General features: G+C 43.6%; 1 protein-coding gene across 2 annotated transcripts in view; it reads right to left on the reverse strand.

Moving 5' to 3' along the window:
* syde2 (synapse defective 1, Rho GTPase, homolog 2 (C. elegans)) overlaps positions 1-17,010 on the reverse strand; it is a 52,491-nt gene that overhangs the window by 19,065 nt on the left and 16,416 nt on the right. For both annotated transcript variants that reach the window (XM_020633739.2, XM_020633740.2), the window contains exons 4-5: positions 8,435-9,576; positions 1,884-2,010 (exon numbers count right to left, since the gene is read on the reverse strand). In XM_020633739.2, coding sequence (XP_020489395.2) covers positions 1,884-2,010; positions 8,435-9,576 — 1,269 coding nt within the window. The remainder of the gene's footprint in view (positions 1-1,883; positions 2,011-8,434; positions 9,577-17,010) is intronic.

Raw genomic sequence — 17,010 nt, forward strand, 5'->3', positions numbered from 1 at the left:
CGCTCTGCAAACAAAACAGACATAAAGAAGGGCTTAAACAGCCTACTAAGATCATGATGATTCTCTCATATCCAGAAACTGTTAACTCCTATAACTTAAGTTGCTTGGTCTGCATTGCACTTACTCTAAAGTTATGGTACTACACAAACACTGAAAAACGATTGTAAAGCTTCTCAAACTGCATCATGTTGATTCAAATTTACAAGATATTGGCTGCCATGAAGTTTTGCATTGAATTTAATAGCCGTGCTGCAATCCCTCCCTCTCTCTCCGTCAACATGATTAATGCCTCTGACTAATCAAAGTCAATATTGAACGCCCATATTAGCTTCTCCAAGCCAGCTGGCAATCCACTGACAAGTGACATGACACAGCTATTGTCATGGATGCAGGTAGTCTACCAGCATGAGGGGATGTGTGCGGATTGAAGATTTAAGTTTACAATTCTATCTATGATTCCTTATATCTATTGAGAGTTTTTAACTGGTTATGATAGATGCTAGACGCTTGATAAAAACGTCATAGATTTTTTCAAATATTACATGCTGAGTTTACCCATCAGCTCACCCAGACTTCATGTGGAAAAGGGGACTGGTAGGAAAAACCCTGGGTATGGCTTGGATGAAAAACTTGGTTCTGTGCCTTCACACATGCAGCTCGTTGCAAAAATTTCCAGAAATGTTCAGGAGTTTGGTTTGAATAAGGCCCAAGTTATTAAAAACACAAAATGAATGTCGCTGTGTGAAGTCTGAAGAGCACAAAGAGCCGAGAAGCCTTTGTTTACATTCTCCCATGCAGAGATTCACAGTGAGTAGTGCCGTAGCCAGTTAAAAGTTCACCTAAGAGAGCAATGCAAATGCAAGAATTGCAAGTACTTGACAGGATCAAAGAAGAAGCAAGATACCCCTCTGAGGTCCCTCTGCTTCAGTTCAGATAAGATACGAGGTCTGTGATTGGATATGACACAGCCATGAGGTGAGCAAATGCTTCTTTAAGGGATATAGATATAGATTATCCTATCTTTAAAACTTAAGATAGGCAAAACAGTTTGTATTTGTTTTTGCTGTAAAGAGGCTCCAGAGTTCCTTCTATACTTAACTTGGAAATGTGACCTGGAAGGGACAGTACAGAGCAAGTCTCAACCACAAACCTGAGGCAGAAAGAATGACCTGAATGTACTGCGTGGTGTGATTTGTGTGTGTGTGTGTGTGTGTGTGTGTGTGTGTGTGTGTGTGTGTGGGCCCTCCCCTCAGGCCCCGGCCCGTACTGTTGGATGACTGCTGGAATGCGTTTACTACAAACAGCAGACTCACACACACGGCGTAGACACACACACATGTGCTGACCTATCTGCGGCGGACACACCGGTTCAGACACGTTTAAAGGGGCAAACACTGGATCAATAATAAACGCAGACTTGAGTAATAGCCGGTTTGTTTTATTATTAATATTAGTGTGCTGCAAGGCTTTATCCTCTTCATTAAGAAGGCTTTGTCTTCTTCTTCTTCATCCCTAAATTAACTACTCAAGTCCTCAAGCTTACCCTGATTTAAGATAAAACACTCCCCTCCTTCTTTATACTAACATGATCTAAGTCCTTGTTTTTAAAGTCATCTAGTAAGTTTAAAAGGTAAACTCCCACACATTGTTTTATGGCAACCATTCGGTGCTAGACCTTCATCAGGCAAAAACCTTCTAGTCTCTAGTAAGTTGTTGGTTACTCTAAAAAATCATGTTTGAATGAGGCCGAGTATCCTGAGACCAGAGGAACACAGAGGCTCTTTGGAAAATCCATCTATATAATTAACTGATTCTTCATTATACTAAGTGTGTGTGCTGACCCCGAGCTTCGTGGGGTCTTATGTTACCGGCGATCACTTTACCTGTGATGACATTAACGTCAGGGTAGGTGTTTTCACACAGCTCCACGGCTTCGCTGTCCCTCTCAAACGCCTCGCGCAGCTCCTTCTTTACAGCTGCAGATCCACACAGTCGGTACAGACCCACCACCTGGATACACACACACACACACACACACACACACACACACACACAAAGACACACACACAAGTAGGTCAAGTAAACATTAGATTTGACAGATAGGCAGACATTTTTACAACCCTATCGATCATGCTCAACGTCTGCACTCAAACAATGAGATGGACAGAAGCCAAAAACAACTCGTCTCATATCTAAAGCCTGCCTATCTCAACAAAATGACAACTTATTCAAATGAGGACAAACATGGAGCAACGCAAGGAGGATTCAAGCAGATTTTAGTTCTAAAGCTACTGAATCAATGTGGACAAAAATAACTACATTACCTGGATTTAATATAAAACAATTCTACACATCTCAGGTCACAACTTTTCTCACAGGAACTTTCAAAATCCAGTGAATACAATGAAATACCACGATCTTGCTTTTGCAATAATTTCCTCATCTAGTGATAAAACCTTTTTGAAATATATTTATTTTCTGTGCTTCAAGAGCTGTGGTTAAGTGGCACAAGTAAGGCAAGGCAAGAGTACCATAATAACAGACCATCTGTAGTGACAAAGTCCTGGCTGTGGGTAATTAAAAAAAAACAAAAAAACTGTTCAAATTTTGTTTGAAAAGTCTTTTCTTATTTATGTGCTAATTAACTTTACAAAAATAATAAAGTTTGCTGAGCAGCTGCAACTTTCAGGTTAATGTTCAGAGCTTGAATCAAGGCTAACAGTAGGCTAACAAAGATGTTAAAAGTCAAAAACAGCCACAGTGTTGGCTGAAATACAAAAACATGGCTAACATTAGTTGATAGCTAATCATAATTTATCAAGGCAAAAAAATTAAGTGAACCTCTGTACAATAGATTTCAAAACAAGATAATGAATAACAGGATAATGCCAAGTGCTGTTAGCTAGTGACTCAGCAATATATTGCTAGCATTAGCTTGAATAAGCTAACTGTAATGCAGATCACCTATAGTTGTAAATAAACAGTGTGGCTACAAAAAAAGAGCAGACAATGGATTGTATTGTTTTGAATTAAATGTTGTATTGTAAAAAACACATTACTGTCTATCTACAGTGTACTATGTCTGCTGACATTAGCTAACATAAGCTAGCTAATAAAAGGTTCTTAAGTAGACTGTTCAAGAGGATTATTTGTTCAGTCCTTCTTTTAAATTGAATTTAGTGGAGTTATTAAATGAGCACAGTAGCTAATTTTCATCCGTAGTCCTATAGACAGTTACTGCCAGTACAATGTGTGTGTTACATGTGTGTTTTGATAAACCAGATCTGAGGTGTTATAAAGACTTCACACATTCATGACTGGATGGATAAACACTGAGCTGTCCTAAAAACCCCGCTGACAGCTGAGCATTAAAAATGAAAGCAAAAAAAGAAATAAACCTTTAATGTGTCTTTATGTAACCCTCCTCAGTGTGACCTACAGGAGCTCTGAACTATTTCCTCCAGACATATGATAGTTGAAACTTGGCACCGGTTCTCTCCTTGTTATGTTGGGATTAGTCCTGGTTTTCAGACATACCATAATTTCTCCTACATGTGTCTGTCTGGTATGTGGCATAGCAGGCCAACTGGTGTCGTTGCCCTGGTAACGTGTTAAGTCAGTGGGCTGTGAATGGCGGGTTGGGTCCGGTTCCACACAAACACAGTAGTGCACTCACACTAGCCTACACACACTGCTGGCCTTTCCGGGCTCCAGTACAGGAGCTCTTTAATGTCTCCTCCACCAGCCCAAGTACATGCGAGCTCTCCTCCTCCACGAGTAGTTTTCTAAACCTCACGCGAGAGGGAGAGAGGAGCACAGATTAGGCAGGGATTTGGCTTTTGTGTGAGAGTAAACACAAGTCACTAGGCACAATGAACAACAAGTCCATTGAGAAAAAAATAAAGAGTCTCTTTTGGGAGGGAGAGCCCAATGCAGGCGGGGAACAGCTGTTAGCAAAAAAAAGAGGGCTTGCACTTATGCTCTCTGGCTGCCGGGCAACACAACAGGCAGCACCAGCCAACATGCAGGAAAAAGGCTGACACAATGACCGAGAAAAACCAAAAAGAGTTCCCTCGTCAGGAATGTGGATGCTCGGTGACTGTAGGAGCCGGTGATGGGATCAGTTTTTTTTTTTTGAGGGGGGGGGGGGGGGGTCAGGGATTAGCTTAAAGAAACATCAAAAGAGAAGAAAGGCAAGAAAAAGAAGTTCATTTGACCGCGCTAATGCCCTCGAGTTGTTCGACCAAAGTCGGTCCAACAGGTTGTTAACGTCCTCTATACATGACTCACCTTTCCTATAAACACTAGTGTGGAAATAATCTGTTTTCACCTTCATGACACAATGCTTTCCTGGCATACAGTAATGATTTCCCAAATAGCAGTATCAATATATGGTAGGAAAGCTCAATGAAACAAAGACAACAATTGTAACAAAGGGGAAATAAGTATGTCGGCCCTGAATTATGTTTTCAAAAGTTTGAGAAATGTCCATCAAAGTTGCCTTAAGCTCAAGGTTCAAAACCCAAGGAACAATCAGAGAACACAAAAAACTATATAAATCTCCTGCAATTACAATACTGTTACTCTTCACACAAACTGTACTATAAAAACATAACAAAGATGGAAGTCACCGCCTCCTACAAAAACAACCCATTCATGCCTTTTTGGTGTGTTTGTTATTCCAGGTAAAATCAAGCAGCAACCTCGAGTGTTGAAAAATGGGAACTATTGCTGAAGTGTATAAACCTGCAGTTCCTGTAGTGTCCAACTGAGGCTGGCCTCAAACACCCTTGAAGTCACACACACACACACACACACACACCCATTCTAAAAGGCCCAGTTTTAGAGGATAAATAAACATGTTTTCAGCCTGATTCAAAGAAGGAATTTGGTTTGAATAGCTCCTTTTTCTCGTAGGCACACACTGTACAGAGAACTTGATTATATTAAGTTTAAGAGTTATTCATAATAAGGGGCATAGCTGAGGCTTGTTGTAGCTCATTGTCAGGAAGTTGAAGGCCCGCCTCAGCTCCAGCTCTTTGCCTGTTACAGAAAATAAGTTTGAGACAAGATTTGCAACATGGTGACCACTATCGATGGTCTTCACAAGTCTGTTTTAGAAACCAACGGGTGACATCACTAAGACTAAGCCCGAGTTTTAAACAGTCTACGGGTAAGATCGGTTATTAAATAATTGTTTGCATCGTCCCTTCAAGGGGAAATAACTCAACAAAAAAAAAAAAACACAAATAGTCAGACAAAGATAGCAACAAAGTCCGTAGGAATGAACCGGGAGTGAGAGTTTAAAGTATTTTTTAGGATGTTTTAATGCTGTTAAACTGTACTATAACAAGGGCAGCAGATTTATAATCATTATCTTAATAGAGTAAACATTTTTTAAGGGATCTACGGTTTAAGGAATATTGTCAGGGTTCTCCTCAAGCTTAAGGTCTTTGTATCTGCAAATGCAAAATGCTCCATCGCATGTAGCCTGTAAAGAAATCTTCATCTTACAGCTGTTTTCCAGCACTGCTACTAGCACTATTTTTGTCATAAAGCACAAACAGCGCTGCAGTTATGTATTTCTACAGTTTGAAAGGAGCCATTTAGAATTATTTACGTGACAGAGACCACAAAAATCACAGATGAGGCCAGAAATGTGACAGATTTAAAGGCTGAAAAAAGGCGTCTATCTTCCAAAACTTAAAACTTTGTCGACACATTAATAAGAATATGTTCAGTTTAAAACACCCATAGCTTGTGACAGAATCTGAGTGCATCCTTTACTGTGATGTTTCATGTAGGTTACTGGGATAGATCCTTTAAGAATTGTCTCTTTTTAATGGGTACAGAGTGCTCACAACACAGACATTGTGTACAGTCTTTTCAAAACGCCCACAATCATCCAGAGCCTTAAAAGCTCGGAGAAGCCCTCAGGACACTCGTTTCTAAGAGTCTCTGAAAGAGAGTCTCCGTCAAACATGCACATAATCATTTGTAAGGAACACCGCTGCACGTCTGGCCCTGCGTTCTTCAGTGACACAACCTGCAAAATTCTCCTGGGATCTGGTATCAACCGGGTCCTTACCCCAGCCTGCTTTCTACCTGGAGGTGCCGTTACACTTGATCTCAGACTGATACCCTGTGCAAAGTCCACGCTCTGCAGCTCTGCTATGAACGACTGGAGGGGAAAATGAGACGAGGGAGCGGGGGACAGGAGACAGGATAAAGTGTAAAAAACAAAGATAGAAAGGAGAAACTGAGGCAGACGGGGGGAGAGAAAGAAACAGATAGGAATCACAATATAGCGAGAAAAAGCAGCGCTAAATTACATAAACACATGAAGTCTGAGCCCACAGATTGGAGGTTATTGTAAAACGAGAGTTATAGCTGGTCTGTGTAGTGAGTTTGTCCACGGTTCAGTCTAGACAGAATCAGCTGAACATCTGCTAAGTGTATTTATGAAAGTCTCGTCTTCTTCCTCTGCTGTTTCCTCCTTTCAAATAAGAAAGGTCCCTTATTAAATTAAATTATTGCAATGTAGATTTGATACAGCTCCTCCAACAGGAAGACGGGGCTAAACATTAAAGATTCAGTTGACAACCTCATGTGCTCAGAGTGGCCTGAATGTTCCTAATATGCACTGGCTTCAAGCTCTCATGTGTGCAAACTTTCTGCATTTCTCTGGTTCATATCACAGTAAAGGTATTACTTCTGGATTAGGACCCTCGCTCAGGAGGAAATAGGCAGTCATATTTTATTAAACATTTCAGTTCTTGGGGCTTATCTTGGCATTGATGGGTCAGTGGAAAAACGGGCATGACCAAGCAATCTAATTTGTTTTAAATTGATCGATTAAGCAAAAATAACAATCAATATAGTAAATAAATCAGAGCTTGGTCCCCTTATCTTGTGCACCAGCTGTGATGCACGGATCATTATCTACTTTAAAATGCAACAAGAGCAAACTTTTAAGCAAATTATTTCATTAGCTATCTTTGAAATCAAATAAACTACTATTTAGGTTTCTGGTAAATACTCCCGTTAGAGGCACTGCAACGCTGCACAAGTGAGCGAGGCCGGGGTCTGATTTGACAGACAGGCTCCTGGAGAGGCCCTAATGTTTGCATGTTGGCCCCCAGGCACCCGCTGCCCCTGGCATGCCCCCCTACAGTGATCAGTCAGGAACAGTGTCCAGACACTTTTACTGCCTCCTGTCTCGGCTCTAATTAGGAGAAACTCAGCCGCCTCTCTCTCTCTCTCTCTCTCTCTCTCTCTCGCTCCTCTGTTTGGGCTTCAAAGAGCACATGAAATGTGGAGAATGGAGGGGGGGGGGGGTGGGGGGGGGGGGGGGGGGGGGGGGCAGCAAAACAAGAGCTGAAAACATGATCTAGGGGGAACACTCCACTCCACCTTCGTCACCACCACCACCACCACGTCAGCCTCTTAACTCCGAGTCTTTCTAGTCTCTAGAATAAAAGAGCCTGTTGCCTGAGGAGGGCCGGGGCAGAGCGGTTGCATCTCTTCTGTCCTTTCTGCTCACGCCACTCATCCAGTACTCCAACTGCCTCCGGGGCGAGCGCCCGTCACACGCCATATTGAGCTCAAATGGATGCTGGGATTATTTTTCTCTCTCTATTCTTTCCCTCTCATACAAAAATGCATTATATAATTGTATCCTACAGCCATCTTCTAAAATGAATCCCATCTGTTTCCAATGCATGTTATGGGATTTGAATGGCATTCATCCGCAGGTACTGTTAATATAAGTCTTCATATACAGTATAGATCATAAATCAATAAAGATCATAAATCTGAAACAATTATCTGCAACAGTGGAACATGTAATGGTTTGTTGTTTTTTAGTTTTATCTATATGGGAACTGAAGATGGTTGAGTTTGAGTCATTACCTTCTACTCTGAAATTGTGACTGACATTTCTCATTTTCATTTTGAAGTCTAAAGAATTGATTTAAAAACATGTAAAAGTGGAGATGAATCCCTGTGAAAAGAAAGTCTAGATGGTAGCTTCTTGTCAATCACAGTAAGACAAGCCCTGAGGAACCCCCCTTTGATTATCTATTTGATAGTTAATGTTACCACAAGTTAACGACTACCAACATTTTTATTGAGAAAGACTCAACTATTACTAGAGTACATAACTCACAAGGTAACACTTACTGGGATTAAAAAAGAGCAAGAAGAGAGGCCATTTTTTCATCTGTTTGTCAACATCAGGCTTCTTTTTTTCAATCTATGAAGTGGAAGGTGGAAGGCACTTTTTAATTGGATAATATTTTTTGAAACCAAGAGGTTACTTCCTTCTGTGAACACAAGTCACAACCAGAAAAACACAGCTCGCTAAAGAGTTGACTTTTTAACTTCACACTACAGGATTACGATATCCTCAAAGACAAACCAAACACGGACTCACCTGGCAGCCTCTCTTCTCGATCTCATTGATGCACTTGCTTATAAGCAGCGGCACCATCTGTCCCGTGTTCTCCCTCTCCACCGTCCGCCACGCCTCCACACCGAACACCTGCGGCTCCCTGTCCCCGTTCAGCCCGCCGTCCAGCGAGTTCTGCCACTGCTCCATCAGGCTCAGCTTGACGTAGATCAGCCCGCGCGGCTCCAGCTTCACCGCTAGCTGGTGGCAACGCGTCACCCTGAAGAGCGCGGGCAGAACCACCGTGCCGTGGCAGCAGACGCGGTTTCGCCTCGGCGTCGGCTCCCAGCTGAACACCACGAGCTTCAGGTGCTGGGCGTTCTCCAGCTCGATGTTAAAGGTGTGGTCCATGTCTAAGAAGGTAGTCCGACATGTTAGGAGTGCCGTCCGCGCTTTGTTAACCGAGTCCACTTGGATGGCGCAGTAGACGTCGCGAGAGTCGATCCGTGGAGGTTTGAGGTCCTCCGCGCCGTAAAAGTGCAGACTCATCAGTCCGGAGATGAACTGGCTGCACTTTGGCTGCTCTGTGAAACTGTAATGGCGGAAAGCGTCGATGTCCAGCTCCGTGCCGTTGAGTTTGGAGCCTGCGCCGCCTCCTTCCATCTCCTTTCCCTTTCCCCCCTTCCCCTCTGAAGAGCCGTGCTTCCCCGATTTGGCCACCAGCTCCGGCGAGTCCCCGTCGCTGAGGTAGCCGCCTTTACTGGCCGACTTTGAGCTGCCGTTGTTTTTCTTCTTGCTGAAGCTGTGCTGTGTGGATACACTGCTGTCCAAATGGTAGCGCGAGATCACATTACGGCTGGCCTGCCCACCCCCGGGGGCGGCTAATCCCGGAGGGCCCGAAGGCTGGGGGGCAGACTCCAACCCGCTCCCGTTGTTTTTTGGGGAATGGGCTCTGGGCTCCAAATGGCTGCTTCCTCCACTGTTGCTGTTGCTGCTGATACTCGGAGTCCCCTTAACGCTGAGTTTCCGGCTGAGCTCCGGAAGCTTCTTCATCTTCATTGAGATCTTCCTCACAGTGCGCGGGGACTTGATCTTGTCTGGGAAGGACCAGTTGATAGAGCTGCTTTTCTTCGTCGGGTTTGGACTCGAAGGAGGAGAGCTGACGGCATTGGGCAAGTCAGGAACATCTGCAGAGGAAATAAGAAAAAAATATGATCAAATGGAAGCCTGGGGCAATTTGAATTCTGAATTTTTAATATGACACTTTGCAGTTTGGACGTTTTTTCTGCCAAACTTCACAAAAAATGTTAGGAAAGAACATTTTTAAGAACAAACAAATGGAAAACAACAGTCACAAGTTCTTAAATGTTGGTTCCACAGAAAAAAAAAAAACATCTTAGTCCCAATATAACAAGTATCTTTTTAGAATTCCAGAGAAAGCAAACAGGAAAGAGAAGACTAAAACCAAAGGCAAAGTGAGCGTGAGCCATAATTTACAGTCCCTAGGAAACACTTTCATGGCACATCATCAAGGCATTAGGTTTACAAGCAACCCAGTAATCCAACGCCAGAGATTCATTCAGGAGCCACTGCTTCATAAACACTTGGGTACTATAAAATACACTTACACTGTATATAAGTAAACCTAGACAGTGATTACGATAATTAACCGTTAAAAAAAAAAAGTTGCTGCTGTGGCGCGGATATCTCAAGTTTTAATGTTTCCAAAGAGTATCCGTGAGGCCTGTGTGCGTTTCATTCGATCAAACAGCAGGAATGTTGAAGTTGGAATGTCTTTTGCTGCAGCTCCAGGAAAAACATTTGTCTATAAGAAGGGGAAGTATCTTTCCAAAAAACACGACCGCTTCAGGGCAGAGGTAGAGTTACACCATCATTATTTAAGTTTAAAGATATCCATTTGGATTGGTGCATGTAGGAAGTTCTTGCCTAACTAGACGTCTGCAAGGTGAAATGTTAGGGTCTAGAGGTCTACAGGAGAGGCCACCACCCACCCCTGTTTAGACTGCAGGATGTAGGTGTGGCTTTAAGGTTTTCTTCACGTCTTCTTTTTCAACAGGTTGCCTACTCTACATAAACTTTTCGGTGGCACTAATTTATGTGAATCTGTTATTTGAGGATGCTATAATCAATATCTTTATCAGAAATTTTCAGCATCTCTCCCCTGCTCAAAAATCCTTCTTTAATGTCTTTCAGCTCATTGTTTTTTTTTTCTTTCTTTTGGCCCAGTTTCCTCATTGTCAGAATTTTTGTTTTTAACACCGAAGGCAGCAATTCTTTTTAGAGAAGAAGCTCTTTACACTCAGTTCTCTCCCTGCTCTGCACTAAAAGCACACAGAGTACAGATCAGTGTAAAAAGTGGCACATTAGGGCCTGTGGCAATTGATGGTCTTTTGCACTGACAGTGCTTATTTTCCAAACGATACGAATGCATTTTCAGCTCTAGCAAGGGGGTAAAAAAAAAACACCCTCAGAGAACGTCAGCTACTTTCTGTATCAGTTGATAACAGTTCAACTTTTGGAACACTTTGGACGCTCTTCAATGTCACTTCTCCCTCACCAAACAATCAAAATGAAGAAGGGGGCGGGGCTTCTCATATCAGCTTTGTCAACAACAATGGTGGAAGATAAACTAATCTGTCTTGTCTTTTTGAGGGGACAATTTCTAGAGTCAGAGCTGCTGGTGAAGCCAGGAGTCCTTCACCTTCTTTTTATGTTTGTTTGGTGACATTTCCTTAAATAAATACAAATATAAAGCATACAAAGCTTTTCAAACAGTCCTTAAAGGTCACTACAGAGAGAAGTGGAAGTTAACCATCACAACCTGGCAAAAAATAAGCGCCAGTGAGAAGGGCTCTGAAACTGAGGTTGTGGGCACTGCCAGTGCAAAGAGCGTCGATGGACACAGGCCCTTAAGCAGCTGCAGACATAGACATTACATTTAGGAGTTGATGGAGCCTGTCTAACACAAAATGGTTCTTTTAATAAGATTTCCTTCATGGCTAAACCGTTTTTACGACTCTTTAGAGAGACTATTGCTCTTCATGGATCCCTGAAAAATGAAGACTGTGTGAACCTCCTTTCTGTTAGCCCTCTCAGGCCACATTTAGACCTCAGTCCAGACAGTAAACAACACACTAAGTCTAGGAGCTGATGGGGTATTTAAACTCGTAATACATTCATGGTTTGACATATTTAGAGAGGTGCTTCTCATTCATGAGCTAATTACTTTCTCTGAATAAACCTCTTAAACAAAAGACCGATTCTGTAAGAGAGAGAGAGAGAAAGAGATACAGAGAGAGAGACCCTGACCCTGCCAACATCACCAGCTCTATTTTCAGAGGGGACCTGCTGTGCTATTCTGGGGCGAGAGCCCGCCAGTGAAAAAGAGGGAGGCAGAGGAGGCGCAACAGGATGGAGAGAAGGGTAAGATGGGGGGCAGGAGCAGGGCAGGGTGTAGCCGGCGAGATTGGGGACAAAGGCGCCCCTTGTCCAGGCACTCAGAGGTCTGGATGGTCGACTGGAAAGGCTGGCAAGCCGGCTGGCTGAATGTACAAATGAACACGGCTGTTCTCTCACATTCCTGACCAAACCGTGTTTAGCCCCCTTTTTCCCCGCTGGCTGAGTAGCTTTCCCTGTCACAGCTTCCTACCAGTAATAGACTCAGAGGCGCTCCAAGAGGCGCTCTGAGAGGCGCTCTGAGAGGGGTGGAGGGCATCAGAGGTGCAAACTCCCCAAACAACATCTGGGGGAGGGGTCGGGTACACAGAGCGCCCAGGTTAGGTCTGAAACGAGGCTTTCACCAGAGAAATTCTTTGAACATGAAACACATTTGAACTCCCTTTGAGCGTCTAATCTTAGTTATTTTCAATTATTACATTTTGCAATAAAAAGTCAAATGCAGGGGGAACTACAATGATATTTAGCTCAATCAATTCACACACTGATGGCAGACACAAGGACACATCGGACATGTGGCTGCAAGAGCTGGGGATCCAACTGAGCCACTGCCCCATGTAGCAGTAATACAGAGATCCAACAGAAATCCATCATAAGCAAACACTTGGCAACATTCAGCCACAGTGGCAGGCAAAAACTTCATTTTAACAGACAGAAACCACAAGCAGACCATCATGTTGAACATCCATTTGTCACGGCTGTGTGGACTTGGCTACATTTTAAGAAGCTGTATAAAAAGTTGTATAAAAATGTTACACTGAGTGCTATTTTAATTTGATTTCCAGAGTTGCTCACAAACTGTTCCTCCACTTTTCCGTGAATATTGTGCTGCATGTGTTCATGAAAGATTAAGTAAGTATCGCAGAGAATGCCATGGTTCATGATGATGCCATGAAATTGGGATCTGGTTAACAGAAATTAAGAGTTTCAGGATTCTTGCCAAACAGAGCAACATTGTTCTGTGCTTTGGTTTTGTAAGGTTTTCTTTATCTTACTAAATATACCAAACCATCATGCATGAGTTAAATATAGAAACTTAAACTAAATGTTGTCTCAAAAGATCCGGTGAAAAGTAAGTTCAGATGCCTCTCTTACTTCGACTCGTACTCTCAAACATTCTCCTCTCACGTGTGGGGCCTTTAAGAGCGAGAGCTATTGATCCATTTATTTGTTAATCAACATGAACTGGGGCAACGTCCAGCAGCCCTGCAAGGCAGAACTGCCAAAGTTAATGACTGTTGCTTCACACGCCCACACACACACACATGCAGCTGTGTCCTCTGTGGTCTTTGGCCTTGTGGCAGCAGCCAACAGAGAAACGTGACACCTCGCTCGCCGAGGTTCAGGGGCGATGGTTTGACACTCAACCCTCCAGGGCCATGTTCCAGGGTCAAAGAGCAAAAAAGGTCTGCATTTCTCCGGGTGACACCTGAGCTGAGAAACTATGTCCAACCCCCCCGACACTTTTAACACGCACATGCACTCACCATATTACCGCGACACAAAGAGAGAGTGCATGTAAAAAATGCATGCATAAAGACAAACACAACACACACACACACCCTTTTGTGACCCCGCAGCCCTCCTCAGGCACCCGGTCGCTGACACCTCTTAACAAAGCCCAGGAATTTATGACGAGGGCTTTTTCACAATGCCGGCACCAGACAGGTGCAAGAGGAGGAGGAGGACGAGGAGGAGGAGGAGGAGGGGGAGGAGGGGGAAGGACGACCTGATCATTATCAAACATGCCTGATACTGCTTTCTAAGATCCTCTGCCTACCCTGAGCCAAAATGTCATTCTAGCAAATAGTGGGATAATGTGAAACGTCCTCAGTGGCACGACAATACGCGCCGGGGCTGCAACAATGTGTGTGTGTGTGTGTGTGTGTGTGTGTGTGTGTGTGTGTGTGTGTGTGTGTGTGTGTGTGTGTGTGTGTGTGTCAGACAGAGAGAGAGAGAGACACTGAGTATACTCTGATAGGCCTTTGAGTGAGACAACAATCTGCTGTCCCTGATTACCCCTGTAAAACCACTTGCATTCACTTTACTGTGTGTGTGTGTGTGTGTGTGTGTGTGTGTGTGTGTGTGTGTGTGTACAAGCATAACTGCCACATGTGTGTGTTGAATGTAAAAAAACAGAAAGAACGGGGGGGGGGGGGGGGTGCAGAAACACACCAGCAGTGTAAATAAAAACCAGTGAATGGAATACTTGTCCTGTAGTTTCTTTAACTCAGTGACCGGGGGCCAAACCCTGCACTGCTTCCTCTCTCTTCCTTTTTGGCTCCAAATCATTCGGAGCTGGAAGGCCCTTTCAGGGGGCCGCGGGAGCCCCCGGCCGTTTCATTACAATGGTTACAAAACCCCTGCTAATATATCCAAGCATGCAGGGCCTTCTCACTAGCACAACATGGCCCCCCGCCAAAGCAGCCCTCATGCGGGGCCGAGCTCTCCGACCACTGCAGGCATTCCTGCTCCGCTGTAACTCAAACGGCAGAGTGGGCGCTAATTCTAGACAGCCTGCACCGCTCCAAATAACAAGGAACAAACAGCTACTGTATGTGAGGAGCGCTGGTGAAGTAATCGTTTTCATTACAAAACCAACCATGGCATTTTTGTTGGCTAAAAATATCGTGACGAAAAAGCCTTTAAGGACGGATTGTACAACAGAATAACCCTTTTTAAATTATTATCACAATTGCTCACTTACTGATATCGTGATGAATTGATTGTAAATGGTACTAAGAAGCAGCCTGGCACTGCGGCACTGCAGATAAAATAATTTGATGAAATCATATTTAATCATCCTTTGATGTTGAAATGTTCTCATCTTCTCTAAGTTGATGTTGTGTGTCAACTGGTGATTGATAAGGCATCCTCATTAAACACAGGTAGCCATGTCCTACAGCACACCCAGCTTCATCATGTTTTGAATTCCCAATGGGACCGTCATTTACAAAGTGAACAGGATGCTGCATTGAGGAGCAGTTGAAAGCAGTGATTGAGAACATAAACATATTGAAAAAAAGGTAATAAATCGGGCAAGAAGTAGGCTCATTTTCATATCTCGTTTCATACATTTGGATTTTTTTGTTGTTGCATGAAGTGCAGCTGCCTCTTGCTGACCATTAAAGATGATGTGAGTTTAAGGCACATCTGCATTGACTTCATTTCATAACCAGAGGCTACATCGCCTTCAATGATGTGATGGTGTCTGTCTAATTTTCGCTAAGCAGGCCTGGCTTTTTTTGTCATTCGCCAAATTCAGACCTCCAGTTCAAGGCGGGACATTTACACCAGCGACGTCTCAGAATCACAATCAGTTTTTAATGGTGCAAAAACAATTAGTTTAGAAATAAAGCAAAAATAGTAAGAAGCTATACAAACAGCAAAACCTTGTCTGACTTTTAACTCACAAATAAAGACAAGCCAACATCTCTCCTCCAATATGAACGTCACAGAGGCGTGATAGAGGCATGAAGACATCCCCCCCCAGATGTAGTAATAGAGGCGTTACAGGGGTGAGACAGGATCAGCAGAGCCAGCAGGGGAGAACAGTGCTGTGTGTGTGTGCATGTCTGAGTGTTTGTGTATGGGGAGCTCCAGCTGTTTGTTTACATGTCATGCAGCTTCAACGCCAGAATGCTGCAATGTGAAATCACAGACTGGGACACCAATCTTATTCCTGTTGTGGAATCAATATGGAAGTACATGTTGGGGAATCGTCACTACAGCGCTGTTGGGAAATCATCTGTTTGTTTAAAAAACAGTTTCCACAAAGACTTCACCTCGACTCCAGGAAATGGTTTTGTTTTGTAACATTTTAAACGAAAGCTGAAGTTAGTTGCAGCCTGAATAACAATACTTGAGGGTTGTGAATAAACCTAGAAAATCTGTCACCACACGCCTGGTCAGGATCCAGTCTGTACCGGCTAAAACGCAGATACTGATGTGACCACCCATGCATGCATGACCAGTTAAGGACGGATTATGTATAAGTGTACACAGATAAAAATCTTCACTCATCAAAACAGAGGGCAGAACACTTCTCCTCAGCAGCTCTTGTGATGAAAATGAAAAACAGAGCAGAACGAAGGAGCTATGAGAAACTATGTGACCTGAACTTCACATCTTGTACTAAGCTGAGGAATCTGCTGCTGGTTTTTTTGAAGTGCTGCTCCAACAACGCAGCTCCTCTGAGTTGTTGACTTCCTCCAGACCCAACCGTACAATCGTCAGCCTGAGATTAGATTCCAGGTCTCAACTCGGAGGGCCTGAACTCTCTCATGTAACTTCAGCAGCCGGAGCCAACGCTCAAACACAGCAGCCAGCGTGACCAAAACAACCCCCAGAAATAGCTCTGATCTCGTCCTGAGCGCCGGGCCAAGTCAGATTCCCCAAACAGGCGCTAAAAGGGAACAAGAGATTGGGGAACGCAGCGTGCTCACCACCCCCAAAGTCCATCAATCATTATTCTCCATACAAATAGGGCATTCAGATGGACACAAAGTCAGTCAATAGGCAGCACACGAGGAGTCTGGAGTGTATCCGGTGAGGGGAAAAGGAACCAGCCAGCCGAACAGAGGAGAGCTATAGTCACAGAGAGTCACATCTGCAGCGCTTCATTAAGTCAGCAGACGCTCTTATTGGGACTCAATCAAAGAAAGGACTTGTTGAATGGTTGGCCCCTTCAGATAAAGTGGCGTCTCTATGGGCTCAAAACGGTCAAAAATCTGCTGAAGAAGACACAAAAGATGTGACTGAAATAGTGTAGATGCTGGTCATCAACCCCACTTTCTAGCTGGCAGTGGACTTGCTGAATATTACCCGTGTATTCTCACATCCGCTCATCATACTGGGGCGCTGTCAGCTTCAATTTAAGAATAAATCTCTAGAACATAAACTGCAAATACACAATTTTTCACATAAACCTGGGGGGGGGGGCAGAGCCTTCTCCATAGCTGCCCCCTCCCTCTGGAACTCACTCCCAACACACATTCAACACTGCACTGACCATCCTAATTTCAAATCACTCATCAAAACTCACCTCTTCAAACAAGCTTTTAATGTATGATTGTGATGTATTTCCTGTTTTCTGTAGTCTTACCTTTATTGTTGTTGCTGTTCTTTCTGTGTGTAACTATTGT

This window comes from Labrus bergylta, chromosome 6 (genome assembly GCF_963930695.1).
Source record: "Labrus bergylta chromosome 6, fLabBer1.1, whole genome shotgun sequence".
In the NCBI taxonomy this organism is placed as follows: Eukaryota; Metazoa; Chordata; class Actinopteri; order Labriformes; family Labridae; genus Labrus; species Labrus bergylta.